General features: G+C 44.6%; 1 protein-coding gene across 2 annotated transcripts in view; it reads left to right on the forward strand.

Moving 5' to 3' along the window:
- The window catches only part of AFAP1 (actin filament associated protein 1), a 117420-nt gene extending 109483 nt beyond the window's left edge, over positions 1–7937 (forward strand). For both annotated transcript variants that reach the window (XM_044295904.1, XM_044295913.1), the window contains exon 17: positions 1544–7937. In XM_044295904.1, the coding sequence (XP_044151839.1) occupies positions 1544–1570 (27 nt within the window). In that variant the 3' untranslated portion in view covers positions 1571–7937. The remainder of the gene's footprint in view (positions 1–1543) is intronic.
- Positions 7938–19500: the final 11563 nt, after the last annotated feature.

Here is a 19500-nt window from a genome sequence, read left to right on the forward strand (position 1 = left end):
CCAGGAATGGTTGCAGGGTGCTTGTTCTCTGATGTTTCTCACCTGACACACCAACATCCATGCGTTCCATGAAGCCACAAATGTGTCTCCTCAGACAGGACAACCCGTTACCAATCAGCAGAGGTCCAATTCCAATACTTTTTTGGAGGTGCAGTGACCATCCGTCTTCTCCGGAGCCCCATGCACAGTAGGGTTCTCTAAACTGTTGTAAGACACACATCTGGTAGCTAGTGTTGAGCGAACCTGTTTTTTAAGTTCTGTTTCCAAACCTCGGTTTATTGAAGTATCCCGATATGTATTCCGCTACCACGGACCATAACGGCATTTGGAATCCATAACAGGATTCTTCGATAACCCGAACTTTGGACACAGAACTTAAAAAAACAAGTCTGCTCAACACTACTGGTAGCCCCAAGTACATTTTGGCGGTGAGCTGCTCTGCTGTAGGATGTCGGTCCGCCCTCGCACACCTTCGTAGCCGACGTTCACCTTTTACATCAATGGCACGTGGTGCTGCACAGTTTCCACGTCTCTTATTCACAATGGCGCCATTTGTCCACTCACCATGCACTTTCACCACAGCAGCAGAGAAACAGTTCACACTACGCAGTTTCAGAAATACTGCCACCCCCGACCCGAGAAGCCAATAATCATCCCTTATTGCAACTCTGATAAATCGCCCCTTTTAGCCATGACAGCAACGGGGGGGATATGTGTGCCGACCCACCGAGCCGGCTCACGACACGTGACTTCTTTCATGAGCTACGCGCTGCCGACATCGAACGTAGGAAGTGGTCATAATAATGTCACTCGACCGCGTATTTATCCGTATGAGGGGACTGAAATACCACTGCATTAACCAGAGCCCTGTCTTTATAGGTGGATGAATATGTCCTGTATACATCCCTGCAGGCTATTGTTCTGTGCTCATCCATGGCACAGGGCTGGGGCCACATTTACTGGGCGTGTGGTTCTGCGTGTTTGCAAAAAGTCGTACAGGTGGAATCCCATATCAAGTCATGGCACAAGTAGCCATGTGGCCCTAAACCCCCGGCGGGGGAGCCCTCTTGTGTCCCCAGCCGGTTAATTCATCAGGTGCAAGAGTTAAAATGAAGATTTGATTCCTAAAATGTAACACAACCAAACGCACTGACCTTGCATTCATGTGATTGCTGCTCCAGAGCAGGCTTATTGTGTCCGGAGATGACACATTTGGTGATGGTCTGAGCATCTTGAAATAGTTTTATGTGTAACGGTTGTTCTAAATTTGGTTCTCCCATGTGCCGGTCTGCGGCTGATGCAACGAGGAAGCAATCTGCTATTTAATGGGGAATGATTGGGTCATTATGCGCATGAAATTCACCAGAGAATAAATGGCTCCCTCTAGTGTTCACTTTTGGTAAATGCGTTTAAATTCTGCCATGGTCATTAAAAACATTTTTTTTTAAAGAATTAATATATTAAGGCTGTAACTGGACATTTCATGTGATAAATCATTTAGATATTTGTATGCATTAATTTTGTTAACATTTTTTTTTTTCAGGAGTGGGAGCAGAAAAACGGCACATAAGCCGCGCCACTTCATCCTGTGACCTGTATTCCAGCCTTAAATAGCACGGACCAAGAGACAGAACTACGCAGTATTTTTATACCAGGGTGCAAGAGTACATAGGTTTTGTATGAAGTTCTCCCAACACGGCAGAGCAGCTGTGAAGGGCTTTGTCTCCGAGGACCCATTCCTCTGTCATGTGGAGAGCGATTGAACGGCCTCGGTTTTCATTGCTGGGCAGCTGACTGGCTCGCCGACAGACCAGGATAAGCTGGTCGCGTCTCCAGTATCTTGTTTTATATGCACATAGTACGCCTTCAATCACATTCCAGTGTTTCTCGTCTATTGCTCTCGTCTGCCCCCTGCTGTCTCACCTGATGAATTGCATGTTAAGTTCTTTCCGGATGATTCAACGGTCATGACCCTGCACCTTCCACTTTTTTGATTGCACAAGTTTATTGGCACATTGGTCACTTACTTTTTCTGTCTGCACAATGGAGTTCTTCGTCATCAATTAATATTGCCCCCCTCTTAAATTCCCTGTGTCCAGATACCTACTGGATTATTGGTCTTAAAGGGGTTGTCCAGGAGTACAGGGGGGGGGAATGGTTGCTTTTTTTCCCAGAAATAGTGCCAGTAGGTAGCATGTTTTTCTAATCCTGGATAAATGCTGTAAGTCAATGGCAGATAATGATTTGGTCATTGCAAGTCAGAAGTCCTAAATGATTGGCATTACACTGCTAGCGAATAGGAAAAGGCACCCGACCGTAGTTCGATCCCCCCCCCTGGTTCCCCATTATGGAAGATCTTGATGCTACCTTCGATTATGAGGTGATTTGGGACCTTAATCTTTACGTGATCAACCTGAATATAATGGTAACACATCTACCTCCACAATATAAAGGATATGTAAACCTTGCAAACTTTTTTATATTGCTCCGTAACTATAGGGACACATAGGTCTGCATCGGAGCTGCATACAAAGAAGAAGGTTTACTTTTAATGAGTATTATTTGCAAAGGTTGGTTCAATCTTTTATTTTAGATGCTTTGGAGCAATGCAAAAATGTGCACAGCTGTGTATACGGCCACTACACGTCCTCGTGGCTGATATCCGCACCTAGGGTTGCACTCAGCCACACAGATACTATACATTTTCCTATATGTTTATTACATTTAAAGCCCACGAACTACATTTTTAATAGGAAAGTAACCTTTTGCCTCTCAGTTTGGAAAGTCTAACCGCTGCTGCAGTGAGTACAGGAATGGTATACTGTCAGCAAGTACAAAGAGCCTTTAGGATATGCTGAAAGGAATGTCTACCCTTATGGAAGGGTGGATCAGTCCATCCATATAGCACACACAATTTTGCCCACTTATGATGCCACCTTAAGGAGAAATCAAGATGCAAAGGAAATCTCGCTTAGTTGCCCATAGCATCCAATCAGATTGAGTCTTTCATTTTTCCGAAGGGGAGGTGAAAAATGAAAGGTTTTCCTTTACAATAGTTTTGATAAATTTCCCCCCAAATACATAAAACATGAAGTAGCTTGGCACCTTCTTTACTGTTTTTGAGCTATTTGTAGTTTTCTTCTCCAGATTCACCCCCAAAGTTGAAGTGACGTATTGGCTGGTTCCTGCAGAAGACACTCATGTAACCTAACAGCTCCCACAAAAAATTATACAATTTAAAGTAAAAAAAATTTCTGGCAATTTTTTTTTCTTTAAATGGCTCAGAACATTGTAAAGTAGTAACTTACGCCTTACTGGGTCCCCCACCAGTCTGCTTCCTGGTCCCTTTTGACACATAGGAAATGATCGCTCAGCCATTCATTGGCTGAAGTGAATCACTGGCAGGGGACCAGGAAGCACAGGAAAAAAATAATTTCCTGGACAGCCCCTTTAAAATCAGTACACGATAAGTAAAGCAAAAAATGTACTAAGATATTACACATTTTATGCAGATTGAGCTGTGGAATCTTGTAACTATGTTGAGCAAGAAGGTGTTTTCCTTTAATATTCAAAGGATATTATAGTTATGGTTTCATTTTACTTATTTTGGGCTAAAAATATATATTTTTTCAATTGGTATTTATTAAAAAATTTCAGCCGTTTTTGTGGTACATGGGGTTAAAAATCAGTTTATTTGCAGACTGTCTCTCCTGAGTTCCGTCAGCTGATGGCTCATGTGAAGCCTCATCTCCTGACCTCCTAAACACACATTTAAGCCATATTCTTATCAGCTTGATAAGAGTTCAGCTATAATGAGTGTTTATGAGGTATTGAAATCAGGGATAAGGCTTCACATGTGCCATCAGCTAACGGAACACAGACTGATTTTTAACCCCATGTATCACAAAAACTGTAGTTTCTTAATTACATACCAATTGAAAAAATGCTTTTTAGCCCAAAGTGGGTAAAATGCAATCATGAAAAATTGCCTCATGGTGTCCATAACCTTTAGCAGCCTGCGTATAGAAGCTCCTTTCCATTTGGCTCTAGCCACAACATATCCATCACCTAATGATTCATGTCATGATCACACCTCAGCCTTACACTTCCAAACAGTTAAAACTTAGCCAAAAACTGTCTTTTTTTTAAATTCTTTTTGTTACTGCAAATTTTATTATTTATTTGTATATTTCAACTTGTATTGTTATTGATTTAATTTATATCTGTAAATAATTTTGAGGGAGGGGGAAGTATTAACAGTGTGGATTTTGGGATACAGTATGTTTAAGGTTATAAAAAAAAAATAATACTAATTTTCGGTTTTGATGTATTATATGTATCATTATTCTCCACAAAGATTATAACCGCTCTGGTCAAAGAGGGAAGAAGTTGTAGTAGTAGATTTTATAGACAACTCAAATACATCTTAATACAGAATCTGGAAATGTGATATTGTATGTCTTACCACATTTCTTTAGCTGCTTTCTCTAAGGCTGTACCTGACGTCTATGAATGGATGGAATGACGGAAACCCCAAGACGTTGCATTATTAGTAGATATGAGGTGTAATGCGTGTTCTTAAAGGCTATAAACACCTTTGGGGGCAATTTTATTTTATTATTGCATTCTACTCATTTTGAGCTAAGGATAATTTTTTAAATTGGTCTTTATTAAAAATATGACGTCCTTTTTTCTGTACAGAGCTGATATGCTCTAGCAGCACCCTTTGGATTTTCCGTCAGACCAGGAGCTGACAGACTCCTTATCTCTGATCCCTGTGACCTTAAAAACACTCATTTTAGCTCAGTTCCTATCTCACTGATAACAATGTGGCTTGAATAAGTGTTTATGATCTCTTAGTAGTTTAGAGATGAAGTTTATTAAATGACCTGCAAGTGAAAGTACCAGTCACACAGCTAGAAAAACAGTTAATGCTTTGTGACAGAACAGCTCAATATTTTTTTTAATAAAGACCAATTGAAAAAAAGTTTTTTAGCCAAAAATGAGTAACATGCAATCATTAAAAATAAAATTGCCTTTAATTCAATGTAGGAGTACTCTTTTCCATAAGCACAGAAGCCACATAGATTTGACTAAGAGTAACAATCACAAGGCTAACAGAACTAGAAGGAAGTAGAGCACAGAGAAGAGCTTATCTATTTTGTAGTCCCTGTGACTGGGTGACTAAAGCTAGGTTTCTATTGCCTCGATAATGGCCGATTTTCCTGTTACAAGAGAAATATTTAGCAGGATTTTGCAAGACAGGAAATTCACAAGCACATATTAGTTTTATTATTTGGCCAGACAGTTTAATATTTAACACATCTGGAGCCTATAAGTGATGTATATACCATAGGACAAGCATTCTCTATTATTTTTTATAATGTATACATTTGGTGTATATAGCTTTAAGTCAGTTTAAAGGGTTTTTACATCACTATTTCTTTACAACATAATTAGGTAGTGTTTTTTTTTCTACGAGGCTCTTTTGTAATATTCATTTTTTGTAAGAATTGCTTTTTGTAATGAACTTACAATCTGAACTTTTGTAATGTTTTAGTTTGTATCTTCACCACCTGTGCTGTTTGTCATTCACTGTAGAGAACGCTAGTTCATTATTCAGCAGAGACTAGTGAGGCACAAGGCATAGAATGGCTCTCAATAAGCCTGCAAAAAATGCTGCCTCTTCTGAGGGTTCAGAAGATTTTAATGACTAAAATACTAACCGACTATAAAGCAATGCTTATAATGTATGCATTATAAATTGCCATAGCGCCAGGTATTTGCAGATCTGAAATACATGGTGTGTATTGTCAGAATAAAAGGGGCCATGCAATGCTCATCTTGATCTTGTGTGCCATTTATCTTTTTTCCTTGTGATGCTAAAGGAGTTTAAAGGGAATTCAATGCTGAAGGCAAGTCCTCTGGATAGGTCATCAGTATCTGATCGGTGGGGGTCTGACAAGAACAGGTTTCAGCTGCTTTCACATCCGACCCAATTTCTAACGGCTGTATCTCCTGATGTAGAGCTAATACTGTGATCCTGGTCTTGTTTGAAAGCTTAGATTGGCCCATATCTCTAGCTTCCACAGCTACCGAGATATGAAGGGTTAAAGCAGCCTTCTCACTCCTTAATTTTGTAAATTATGTCAACCAGCCTGGAGGAGAAGATTGAGGCACTGGGGAAGCTGATAGCCTGAGTTAGAGAGACAAAACATCCTGTCTTATGACCCCAGGAAGAAGGTAACATGACCATGTTATCCATCCCCCTCTCTTTCATCAGTCAGACCGCATACTTGCTCTCTGTCACGTATTGGGGTCTTTTTATTTTTTTCCAAGAAAGGAGTGAGCACTTGCTCTGCACCAAATTAGGCGATTTATTGACGTCATGATCCAAACAGTTTATCAGAGTCCAGATTACTGTGTCAGACAGTCCCTCCCCAGTATAAGTGAACGGAGGCCGCTGATGGATGGGATCCTCGGTTCAGCAGCCATGTTTCTAGTGCAGCTCCGCCACACAGGTCCAAGGACCTCCATGTTAACATGAGTTATTCATATTAACCTATTGGACATCAACGCCGATAGTTTAATAATGCAGCACATGTGCAGCTAGTAATATAAACTGGCCGATCCCTTTAAGGCTAAAATTAAATCTAAGGGGTTAAAATGCACTTCACTACTTATGAGCCAACTATATTTACTTATGAATTCAAAATCTTTAATAAAAGTGTGACATTTTTTGGGAAGGTTTTAATGTGATTGTTTGGGGGGGGGGGGCGTTAAAGGAATATGTATTTTTATTATGCACCCTATTTACAACTCTGAGGGCATCTATGAGGCACCTCATTCACTTCTATAGGGAGATCAGTGAAGGAGCACGCTGTCCATGCGTCACACAATATGGGGGCCAGGTGCATGAGGCTTGCCTATCACTTAATCTCTGCCCTCGTAGCGTTCAAAAAATGATTCAGAAGTCTGCAATTTATTGCTTTTAATTAACATTTTGCAACAATTGGGACAATATTCCATCTGGAAATTCATGAACTGAACCTTTTGAGTATATGGTCTAAAGACGAATATTCATTTTTCATGGGGACACTTGATTTTGGCAACCTTTAACACTTAGTAATTGGCAACAGGCGTTTAGCAGAGTTTTTGTTTTGTTTTTACTTTTTTTTACTTCAGATTTTTTTATTTGATTTATTGCATAGACAAATTATAAATTACAGTTTTTAATTACAGCCTCTTACAGGGCAATTAAAGCACAAACACAAGTTACTAATACATAAAAAAAAAAGGTATTAATCATTGTTATGCTGTAAGGTACAGCATAACAATAGATGTAAAAATTTCCATATGTGGCGTGTTTCACATTGAATTATACCTTTATTTTTTTTATGTTGTTGCTATAGTTCTGTATCGAACATTCACCAGCTGGTGTTTTAGGCTTTTTTACCCTGTAATGCGATTATCTAGGTTTCCGGGTACAGTGGCACTTTTGAGCAGTTATTACACATCAGTGTTCTATAATATTTTAATATATCTGTAATATAACCAAACCTTAATTCATTATATGCAGTTCCTGCCATGAATGTATTATATTTTATTGATTTTCATATTAGTTTTTTTTTTTCCAAAAATTATTATTATGATTTTATTGGAGGGGGGGGCTTATTGCAATAGACAGACAGGTGCTGAGTACCCGGTCCAACATTTAAGTAGTCTCTGTAAATAGTTTCATTTTATGGGACATATTTAATTTTTCAAATGCATATTTTATTTAAATATTACGACGTGTCTACTTGTTATTAAAGTGGATTCAACTGATTATTGTATTTTATTCTATTCTCTAAACATTTCAGTACACTGTATTAATATGGACTTGCACTTGCGTTTTGAGTGCATATACAGTTCTGTGCACTATTAATAAAGTTAATTTACATGAATGTCCTGTTTCAGTGGTTTTCTGTACAGTTTATTTCTAGATTATTTTTATGTGTTTACAATATTCAGAACTTTTAGACTTTGCTTACACTTGTTTGAGGTGCTTTCTGTTTCAAATACTGGAAAATTGAGAGACCTCATAAGTCAAAGGGACCCATGATTCCTTGGGATCGGTCCTAAAATTGATGACCTATCAGTCATGCTTGTTAAAGGGGTTGTTCTCACGTCAGCAAATGGCATTTATTATGTAGAGAAAGTTAATACAAGGCACTTACTAATGTATTGTGATTGTCCATATTGCCTCCTTTGCTGGCTGGATTCATTTTTCCATCACATTATAAACTGCTCGTTTCCACGGTTTACGGCCACCCTGCAATTCATCGGTGGTGGTCGTACCTGAACACTATAGGAAAAAGTCTCGGACACTCTGCTGGCCGGGTCCGTGGGAGCATGCGGGCACCTTTTTTCTATAGTGTGCAAGCTAAATGCTTTCTGCCTGGCCCATACACTTTAGGTACAATCCATCTAACCCTCCACTACTTTCCTATCAAACCCATGGAGTTTCCCAATTACACACCCCTTTAACCACTTCAGCCCCGCTAGCTGAAACCCCCTTCATGACCAGAGCACTTTTTACACTTCTGCACTACACTCCTTTCACCGTTTATCGCTCGATCATGCAACTTACCACCCAAATGAATTTTACCTCCTTTTCTTCTCACTAATAGAGCTTTCATTTGGTGGTATTTCATTGCTGCTGACATTTTTACTTTTTTTGTTATTAATCAAAATGTAACGATTTTTTTGCAAAAAAATGACATTTTTCACTTTCAGCTATAAAATTTTGCAAAAAAACACGACATCCATATATAAATTTTTCACCAAATTTATTGTTCTACATGTCTTTGATAAAAAAAAAATGTTTGGGCAAAAAAAAAATGGTTTGGGTAAAAGTTATAGCGTTTACACACTATGGTACAAAAATGTGAATTTCCGCTTTTTGAAACGGCTCTGATTTTCTAAGCACCTGTCATGATTCCTGAGCATCTACAATGCCCAGACAGTAGAAACACCCCACAAATGACCCCATTTCGGAAAGTAGACACCCTAAGGTATTCGCTGATGGGCATAGTGAGTTCATAGAACTTTTTATTTTTTGTCACAAGTTAGCGGAAAATGATGATGATTTTTTCTTTTCTTTTTTTTTCTTACAAAGTTCCATATTCCACTAACTTGCGACAAAAAATAAAAAATTCGAGGAACTCGCCATGCCCCTCACGGAATACCTTGGGGTGTCTTCTTTCCAAAATGGGGTCACTTGTGGCGTAGTTATACTGCCCTGGCAATTTAGGGGCCCATATGTGTGAGAAGTACTTTGCAATCAAAATCTGTAAAAAATTACCAGTGAAATCCGAAAGGTGCACTTTGGAATATGTGCCCCTTTGCCAACCTTGGCATCAAAAAAGTGTCACACATCTGGTATCGCCGTACTCAGGAGAAGTTGGGGAATGTGTTTTGGGGTGTCATTTTACATATACCCATGCTGGGTGAGAAAAATATCTTGGCAAAAGACAACTTTTCCCATTTTTTTATACAAAGTTGGCATTTGACCAAGATATTTTTCTCACCCAGCATGGGTATATGTAAAATGACACCCCAAAACACATTGCCCAACTTCTTCTGAGTACGGCGATACCAGATGTGTGACACTTTTTTGCAGCCTAGATGCGCAAAGGGGCACAAATTCCTTTTAGGAGGGCATTTTTACACATTTGGATCCCAGACTTCTTCTCACACTTTCGGGCCCCTAAAAAGCCAGGGCAGTATAAATACCCCACATGTGACCCCACTTTGGAAAGAAGACACCCCAAGGTATTCAATGAGGGGCCTGGCGAGTTCATAGAATTTTTTTTTTTTTTGCATAAGTTAGCGGAAATTGATTTTTTTTTGTTTTTTTCTCACAAAGTCTCACTTTCCGCTAACTTAGGACAAAAATTTCAATCTTTCATGGACTCAATATGCCCCTCACGGAATACCTTGGGGTGTCTTCTTTCTGAAATGGGGTCACATGTGGGGTATTTATACTGCCCTGGCTTTTTAGGGGCCCTAAAGCGTGAGAAGAAGTCTGGAATATAAATGTCTAAAAATGTTTACGCATTTGGATTCCGTGAGGGGTACGGTGAGTTCATGTGAGATTTTATTTTTTGACACAAGTTAGTGGAATATGAGACTTTGTAAGAAAAAACAAAAACAAACAAAAAAATTCCGCTAACTTGGGCCAAAAAAATGTCTGAATGGAGCCTTACAGGGGGAGTGATCAATGACAGGGGGGTGATCAATGACAGGGGGGTGATCACCCATATAGACTCCCTGATCACCCCCCTGTCACTGATCACCCCCCTGGAAAGGCTCCATTCAGACGTCCGTATGATTTTTACGGATCCATGGATACATGGATCGGATCCGCAAAACACATGCGGACGTCTGAATGGAGCCTTACAGGGGGGGTGATCAATGACAGAGGGGTGATCACCCATATAGACTCCCTGATCACCCCCCTGTAAGGCTCCATTCAGACGTCCGTATGATTTTTTACGGATCCACGGATACATGGATCGGATCCGCAAAACACATGCGGACGTCTGAATGGAGCCTTACGGGGGGGGGTGATCAATGACAGAGGGGTGATCACCCATATAGACTCCCTGATCACCCCCCTGTAAGGCTCCATTCAGACGTCCGTATGATTTTTTACGGATCCACGGATACATGGATCGGATCCGCAAAACACATGCGGACGTCTGAATGGAGCCTTACAGGGGGGGGGTGATCAATGACAGAGGGGTGATCACCCATATAGACTCCCTGATCACCCCCCTGTAAGGCTCCATTCAGACGTCCGTATGATTTTTTACGGATCCACGGATACATGGATCGGATCCGCAAAACACATGCGGACGTCTGAATGGAGCCTTACAGGGGGGGGTGATCAATGACAGAGGGGTGATCACCCATATAGACTCCCTGATCACCCCCCTGTAAGGCGCCATTCAGACGTCCGTATGATTTTTTACAGATCCACGGATACATGGATCGGATCCGCAAAACACATGCGGACGTCTGAATGGAGCCTTACAGGGGGGGAGGTGATCAATGACAGAGGGGTGATCACCCATATAGACTCCCTGATCACCCCCCTGTAAGGCTCCATTCAGACGTCCGTATGATTTTTTACGGATCCACGGATACATGGATCGGATCCGCAAAACACATGCGGACGTCTGAATGGAGCCTTACAGGGGGGGGGTGATCAATAACAGAGGGGTGATCACCCATATAGACTCCCTGATCACCCCCCTGTAAGGCTCCATTCAGACGTCCGTATGATTTTTTACGGATCCACGGATACATGGATCGGATCCGCAAAACACATGCGGACGTCTGAATGGAGCCTTACAGGGGGGTGATCAATGACAGGGGGGTGATCAGGGAGTCTATATGGGGTGATCAACCCCCTGTCATTGATCACCCCCCTGTAAGGCTCCATTCAGACGTCCGCATGTGTTTTGCGGATCCGATCCATGTATCAGTGGATCCGTAAAAATCATGCGGACGTCTGAATGGAGCCTTACAGGGGGGTGATCAATGACAGAGGGGTGATCAATGACAGGGAAGTGATCAGGAAGTCTATATGCGTGATCACCTACTTGTCATTGATCACCCCCCTGTAAGGCTCCATTCAGACGTCCGTATGCGTTTTGCGGATGCGATCCATGTATCAGTGGATCCGTAAAAATCATACGGACGTCTGAATGGAGCCTTACAGGGGGGTGATCAATGACAGAGGGGTGATCAATGACAGGGAAGTGATCAGGAAGTCTATATGCGTGATCACCTACTTGTCATTGATCACCCCCCTGTAAGGCTCCATTCAGACGTCCGTATGCGTTTTGCGGATGCGATCCATGTATCAGTGGATCCGTAAAAATCATGCGGATGTCTGAATGGAGCCTTACAGGGGGGTGATCAATGACAGAGGGGTGATCAATGATAGGGAAGTGATCAGGAAGTCTATATGCGTGATCACCCACTTGTCATTGATCACCCCCCTGTAAGGCTCCATTCAGACGTCCGTATGCGTTTTGCGGATCCGATCCATGTATCCGTGGATCCGTAAAAATCATACGGACGTCTGAACGGAGCCTGACAGGGGGGTGATCAATGACAGGGGGGTGATCAATGACAGGGGGGTGATCAATGACAGGGGGGTGATCAATGACAGGGGGTGATCAATGACAGGGGGGTGATCAGGGAGTTTATATGGGGTGATCATGGGTGATCAGGGGTTTATAAGGGGTTAATAAGTGACGGGGGGAGTGTAGTGTAGTGTGGTGTTTGGTGCGACTGTACTGAGCTACCTGAGTCCTCTGGTGGTCGATCCTAACAAAAGGGACCACCAGAGGACCAGGTAGCAGGTATATTAGACGCTGTTATCAAAACAGCGTCTAATATACCTGTTAAGGGTTAAAAAAATCAGATCTCCAGCCTGCCAGCGAACGATCGCCGCTGGCATGCTGGAGATCCACTCGCTTACCTTCCGTTCCTGTGAGCGCGCGCGCCTGTGTGCGCGCATTCACAGGAAATCTCGCGTCTCGCGAGATGACGCATATATGCGTGACTGTGCGCAGGGCTGCCACCTCCGGAACGCACATCTGCGTTAGGCGGTCCGGAGGTGGTTAAGGCTGATCTATTTCCCAATTAGCACATCCTACAGCATTTTAGTGATATGAGGGTTGGTAAAGACAATAAGGGCACCTTCTAACATGATTTTGCACTAGTGTTTTTTTTTTTTTCTTTACTAAAACGGCCATAGTAACAGCTCATGTTTTGGTCTTCACTTCGTGGTTTTTATGGTGTTTTTAGTGCCAATTTTTTTTCTGCTGTCAAAACGCCGGAAAAATATACGAAAAGCTTCAACGTGCTTCTTTTTAAAACAAATTCCAGAAACCCCGAAAAATGCCACCTAATTAGCAAAAATGCTAGTAGCAAAAAGAACACTTGTGTATCTTGCATTTAATATTTCCCACTGACTTTTAGCCACCATCTGGGAGCAGGAGTTTTTATCACAAAAAATGCACTAAAAAACGCAAGAGTAAAAAAAATAAAACATTACTAAAAGTGCAAAAGATAATTTATAATCTGTGTGAACCCACCTTCCGGAAGAGAGTACCTCTGACTTGCACTACCAGCTAATAAATATCTTACAAGATAGCAAAGAATCTCCTCCAAATTTCCTCTTCAGGGCTGTAGGACTGAAAGACAGACTTCACTTTACCTCTGGTGAAGTGGGGGAAGAGGAACAATTCGGAGCTGATTTGATGTAAAATAAATCCCGGAGATTAGTAGACAGGATTGCTCATCGAACACATTGAATACCAATTAATGAAATATTATTTGGATGATCCCACTCACTGCGGATGTATAACTGAGGAAACAAATGAAGCTGTCAGATTAGACCATGAGGGCGAACAGAAATGAAAGAAGTGTTCCTCCAGCAAAAACAATGACCATCCAACAAGTGCCCACAAAAGAGGAATCACCTGCTACTCAAATTGTTTCTTCTCTAAAGGAAACAAGTCAAGTCCTACCTCCAGAGAATATATCGGGATAAACCTGGGAGGAAACTGAAAGATTTGATGATTGAGACGGCAGAAATAAAAAATCTACTAATGACTTTTTAGGGTGCAGCCATATGTTTAGGTTTCTTAATGCAGTTTTGGAAGCCAAAACCAGGAGTGAAAAAAATAAATAAGAGGACTCGTAACTTTCTTTCTTTCTTTCATTTGAAGACCCTCTACTGATTTTGGCTATCAAAAGTACATGTAGAAACCTGATTGTGTGGCCATACTCTTAGGCCTCATGCACACGACCGTTGTGTGCATCCGTGGCCGTTGTGCCGTTTTCCGTTTTTTTTCACGGACTTTCAATGGGTCCGTGGAAAAATCGGAAAATGCACCGTTTTGCAGCCGAGGCCGTGATCCGTGTATCCTGTCCGTCAAAAAAATATGACCTGTCCTATTTTTTTGACGGACAACGGTTCACGGACCCATTCAAGTCAATGGGTCCGTGAAAGAACACGGATGCACACAAGATTGGCATCCGTGTCCGTGATCCGTGGCCGTAGGTTGCTTTCATACAGACGGATCCGAAGATCCGTCTGCATAAAAGCTTTTTCAGAGGTGAGTTTTCACTTCGCGAAAACTCAGATCCGACAGTATATTCTAACACAGAGGCGTTCCCATGGTGATGGGGACGCTTCAGGTTAGAATATACTGAAAAACTGTGTACATGACTGCCCCCTGCTGCCTGGCAGGTGCTGCCAGGCAGCAGGGGGCAGACCCCCCCCCCCCTGTTTTTAACTCATTTGTGGCCAGTGCGGCCGCCCCCCCCCCCCCCCTCCCTCCCCTGTAGTTAACTTCTTGGTAGCCAGCCCCCCCTCCCTCCCCTGTAGTTAACTAATTGGTGTCCAGTGGGCCCCCCCTCCGTCCGCTATAGATAACTAATTGGTGTCCAGTGGGCCCCCCCTCCGTCCGCTATAGATAACTCATTGGTGTCCAGTGGGCCCCCCCTCCGTCCGCTATAGATAACTCATTGGTGGCCAGTGGGCCCTCTCCCCTCCCACCCCCTCCTAATTAAAATCGCCCCCCTATCATTGGTGGCAGTGGTGAGTACCGATCGGAGTCCCAGTGTAATCGCTGGGGCTCCGATCGGTAACCATGGCAACCGGGACGCTACTGCAGTCCCGGTTGCCATGGTAGCTTAGCAATTTGTAGAAGCTTTATACTTACCTGAAGAGCAGCGATGTCTGTGACCGGCCGGGAGCTCCTCCTACTGGTAAGTGACAGGTCTGTGCTATAAGCAATGCGCCGCACAGACCTTTCACTTACCAGTAGGAGGAGCTCCCGGCCGGTCACAGACATCGCTGCTCTTCAGGTAAGTATAAAGCTTCTACAAATTGCTACGTGACCGTTTTTTCGTCCGTGGGTCTTCCTTGATTTTTGGAGGATCCACGGACATGAAAAAAAAGTCGTTTTGGCGTCCGCCTGGCCGTGCGGAGCCAAACGGATCCGTCCTGAATTACAATGCAAGTCAATAAGGACGGATCCGTTTGAAGTTGACACAATATGGTGCCATTTCAAACGGATCCGTCCCCATTGACTTTCAATGTAAAGTCTGGAGTTCTTTTATACCATCGGATTGGAGTTTTCTCCAATCCGATGGTATATTTTAACTTGAAGCGTCCCCATCACCATGGGAACGCCTCTATGTTAGAATATACTGTCGGATATGAGCTACATCGTGAAAATCAGATCCGACAGTATATTCTAACACAGAGGCGTTCCCATGGTGATGGGGACGCTTCAGGTTAGAATATACTGAAAAACTGTGTACATGACTGCCCCCTGCTGCCTGGCAGGTGCTGCCAGGCAGCAGGGGGCAGACCCCCCCCCCCTGTTTTTAACTCATTGGTGGCCAGTGCGGCCGCCCCCCCCCCCTCCCTCCCCTGTAGTAAACTCGTTGGTGTCCAGTGGGCCCCCCCCTCCCTCCCCTGTAGTTAACTCGTTGGTGGCCAGTGGGCCCCCCTCCGTCCGCTATAGATAACTCATTGGTGTCCAGTGGGCCCCCCCTCCGTCCGCTATAGATAACTCATTGGTGTCCAGTGGGCCCCCCCTCCGTCCGCTATAGATAACTCATTGGTGTCCAGTGGGCCCCCCCCTCCCTCCGCTGTAGATAACTCGTTGGTGGCCAGTGGGCCCTCTCCCCTCCCTCCCCCTCCTAATTAAAATCGCCCCCCTATCATTGGTGGCAGTGGTGAGTACCGATCGGAGTCCCAGTGTAATCGCTGGGGCTCCGATCGGTAACCATGGCAACCGGGACGCTACTGCAGTCCCGGTTGCCATGGTAGCTTAGCAATTTGTAGAAGCTTTATACTTACCTGAAGAGCTGCGATGTCTGTGACCGGCCGGGAGCTCCTCCTACTGGTAAGTGAAAGGTCTGTGCGGCGCATTGCCTATAGCACAGACCTGTCACTTACCAGTAGGAGGAGCTCCCGGCCGGTCACAGACATCGCTGCTCTTCAGGTAAGTATAAAGCTTCTACAAATTGCTAAGCTACCATGGCAACCGGGACTGCAGTAGCGTCCCGGTTGCCATGGTTACCGATCGGAGCCCCAGCGATTACACTGGGACTCCGATCGGTACTCACCACTGCCACCAATGATAGGGGGGCGATTTTAATTAGAAGGGGGTGGGAGGGGAGAGGGCCCACTGGCCACCAATGAGTTATCTATAGCGGACGGAGGGGGGGCCCACTGGACACCAATGAGTTATCTATAGCGGACGGAGGGGGGCTCACTGGACACCAATTAGTTAACTACAGGGGAGGGAGGGGGGGCTGGCTACCAAGAAGTTAACTACAGGGGAGGGAGGGGGGGGGCGGCCGCACTGGCCACAAATGAGTTAAAAACAGGGGGGGGGGGGGGTCTGCCCCCTGCTGCCTGGCAGCACCTGCCAGGCAGCAGGGGGCAGTCATGTACACAGTTTTTCAGTATATTCTAACCTGAAGCGTCCCCATCACCATGGGAACGCCTCTGTGTTAGAATATACTGTCGGATCTGAGTTTTCGCGAAGTGAAAACTCACCTCTGAAAAAGCTTTTATGCAGACGGATCTTCGGATCCGTCTGTATGAAAGCAACCTACGGCCACGGATCACGGACACGGATGCCAATCTTGTGTGCATCCGTGTTCTTTCACGGACCCATTGACTTGAATGGGTCCGTGAACCGTTGTCCGTCAAAAAAATAGGACAGGTCATATTTTTTTGACGGACAGGATACACGGATCACGGCCTCGGCTGCAAAACGGTGCATTTTCCGATTTTTCCACGGACCCATTGAAAGTCAATGGGTCCGCGAAAAAAAACGGAAAACGGCACAACGGCCACGGATGCACACAACGGTCGTGTGCATGAGGCCTTAGGCCTCTTTCACACGGGCGTGAGTTTTTTTGCCCGGATAAGAGCCGGGTGCGTTGCGGGAAAATGCGCGATTTTTTCTGCGCAAGTGCAAAACATTGTCATGCGTTGCACTCGCGTGAGAAAAATCGCGCATGTTTGGTACCCAAACCCGAACTTCTTCATAGAAGTTCGGGCTTGGGATTGATATTCTGAAGATTGTATTATTTTCCCTTATAACATGGTTATAAGGGAAAATAATAGCATTCTGAATACAGAACGCATAGTAAACCAGCGCTAGAGGGGTTAAAAAAAATAAAAAATAATTTAACTCACCTTAGTCCACTTGCTCGCGAAGCCGGCATCTCCTTGTGTCTCCGCTGCTGATGAACAGGACCTGGGATGAGCTGCTCCATTAAATACAGGTTAAGGACCTTCGATGACGTCACTCCGGTCATCACATGGTACGTCACATGATCTTTTACCATGGTGATTCACCATGGTAAAAGATCATGTGATGACCGGAGTGACGTCATCGAAGGTCCTTAAGCTCTATTTAATGGAGTAGCTCACCCCAGGTCCTGTTCATCAGCAGCGGAGACACAAGGAGATGCCGGGCTTCGCGAGCAAGTGGACTAAGGTGAGTTAAATTATTTTTTATTTTTTTAACCCCTCTAGCGCTGGTTTACTATGCATTCTGTATTCAGAATGCTATTATTTTCCCTTATAACCATGTTATAAGGGAAAATAATAATGATCGGGTCTCCATCCCGATGGTCTCCTAGCAACCATGCGTGCAAATCGCACGGCATCCGTACTTGCTTGCGGATGCCATCCGATTTTCACACACCCCATTCACTTCTATGGGGCCTGCGTCACGTCAAAATCGGAAAATATAGAGCATGCTGCGATTTCAACTGAACGCACAAGTGATGCGTTAAAAACATCGCTCATGTGCACAGCCCCATAGAAATGAATGGGTCAGGATTTAGTGCGGGTGCCATACGTTCGCCGCACGGATCGCACCCGCACGGAAAGCTCGCCTGTGTGAAAGGGGCCTTAGGCCTCATGCACACGGACGTTTTTTTTCACGGTCCGCAAAACGGGGTTCCGTTGGTCCGTGATCCGTGACCGTTTTTCCGTCCGTGGGTCTTCCTTGATTTTTGGAGGATCCACGGACATGAAAAAAAAGTCATTTTGGTGTCCGCCTGGCCGTGCGGAGCCAAACGGATCCGTCCTGAATTACAATGCAAGTCAATGGGGACGGATCCGTTTGATGTTGACACAATATGGTGCCATTTCAAACGGATCCGTCCCCGTTGACTTTCCATCCGATTGGAGTTTTCTCCAATCCGATGGTATATTTTAACTTGTAGCGTCCCCATCACCATGGGAACGCCTCTATGTTAGAATATACTGTCGGATATGAGCTACATCGTGAAACTCATTTCCGACAGTATATTCTAACACAGAGGCGTTCCCATGGTGATGGAGACGCTTCAGGTTAGAATATACAAAAAAACTGTGTACATGACTGTCCCCTGCTGCCTGGCAGGTGCTGCCAGGCAGCAGGGGGCAGATCCCCCCCCCTGTTTTTAACTCATTGGTGGCCAGTGGGCCCCCCCTCCCCTGTTGTTAACTCGTTGGTGGCCAGTGTGCGCACCCCCCTCCCTCCCTCCCTCTATTGTAATAATAGCATTGGGGCCAGTGTGCGCGCCCCCCCAACCCCCCCCCCCTCCCTCCCTCTATTGTAATAATAGCATTGGGGCCAGTGTGCGCGCCCCCCCAACCCCCCGCCTCCCTCCCTCTATTGTAATAATAGCATTGGGGCCAGTGTGCCCCCCCCCCCCCCCGATCATCGGTGGCAACGGAGTAGAAGATTCATACTTACCTGGCTGCTGGCTGCTGCGATCTCTGTGTCCGGCCGGGAGCTCCTCCTACTGGTAAGTGACAGGTCTGTGCGGCGCATTGGGGGGGGGGGGGGTGTGCGCACACTGGCCCCAATGCTATTATTGCAATAGAGGGAGGGAGGGGGGGTGGTGCGCACACTGGCCCCAATGTATTAAAACAATAGAGGGAGGGAGGGGGGGGTTGGGGGGGGGCGCGCACACTGGCCCCAATGTATTAAAACAATAGAGGGAGGGAGGGAGGGGGGTGCGCACACTGGCCACCAACAAGTTAACAACAGGGGAGGGGGGGGTCGCACAATGATATTCAAACTGGGGAGGGGGGGGGGTCTGCCCCCTGCTGCCTGGCAGCCCTGATCTCTTACAGGAGAATATGATAGTACAATTAACCCCTTGAGGTGCCGCACCTGAAGAGGTTAATTGTGCTATCATATCCCCCTGTAAGAGATCGGGTGCTGCCAGGCAGCAGGGGGCAGTCTTGTACACAGTTTGTAGTGTATTCTAACTAGAAGCGTCCCATCACCATGGGAACGCCTCTGTGTTAGAATATACTGTCGGATCTGAGTTTTCACGAAGTGAAAACTCAGCTCTGAAAAAGCTTTTATGCAGACGGATCTTCGGATCCGTCTGTATGAA

Source organism: Bufo gargarizans, chromosome 1 (genome assembly GCF_014858855.1).
Source record: "Bufo gargarizans isolate SCDJY-AF-19 chromosome 1, ASM1485885v1, whole genome shotgun sequence".
Classification (NCBI taxonomy): Eukaryota; Metazoa; Chordata; class Amphibia; order Anura; family Bufonidae; genus Bufo; species Bufo gargarizans.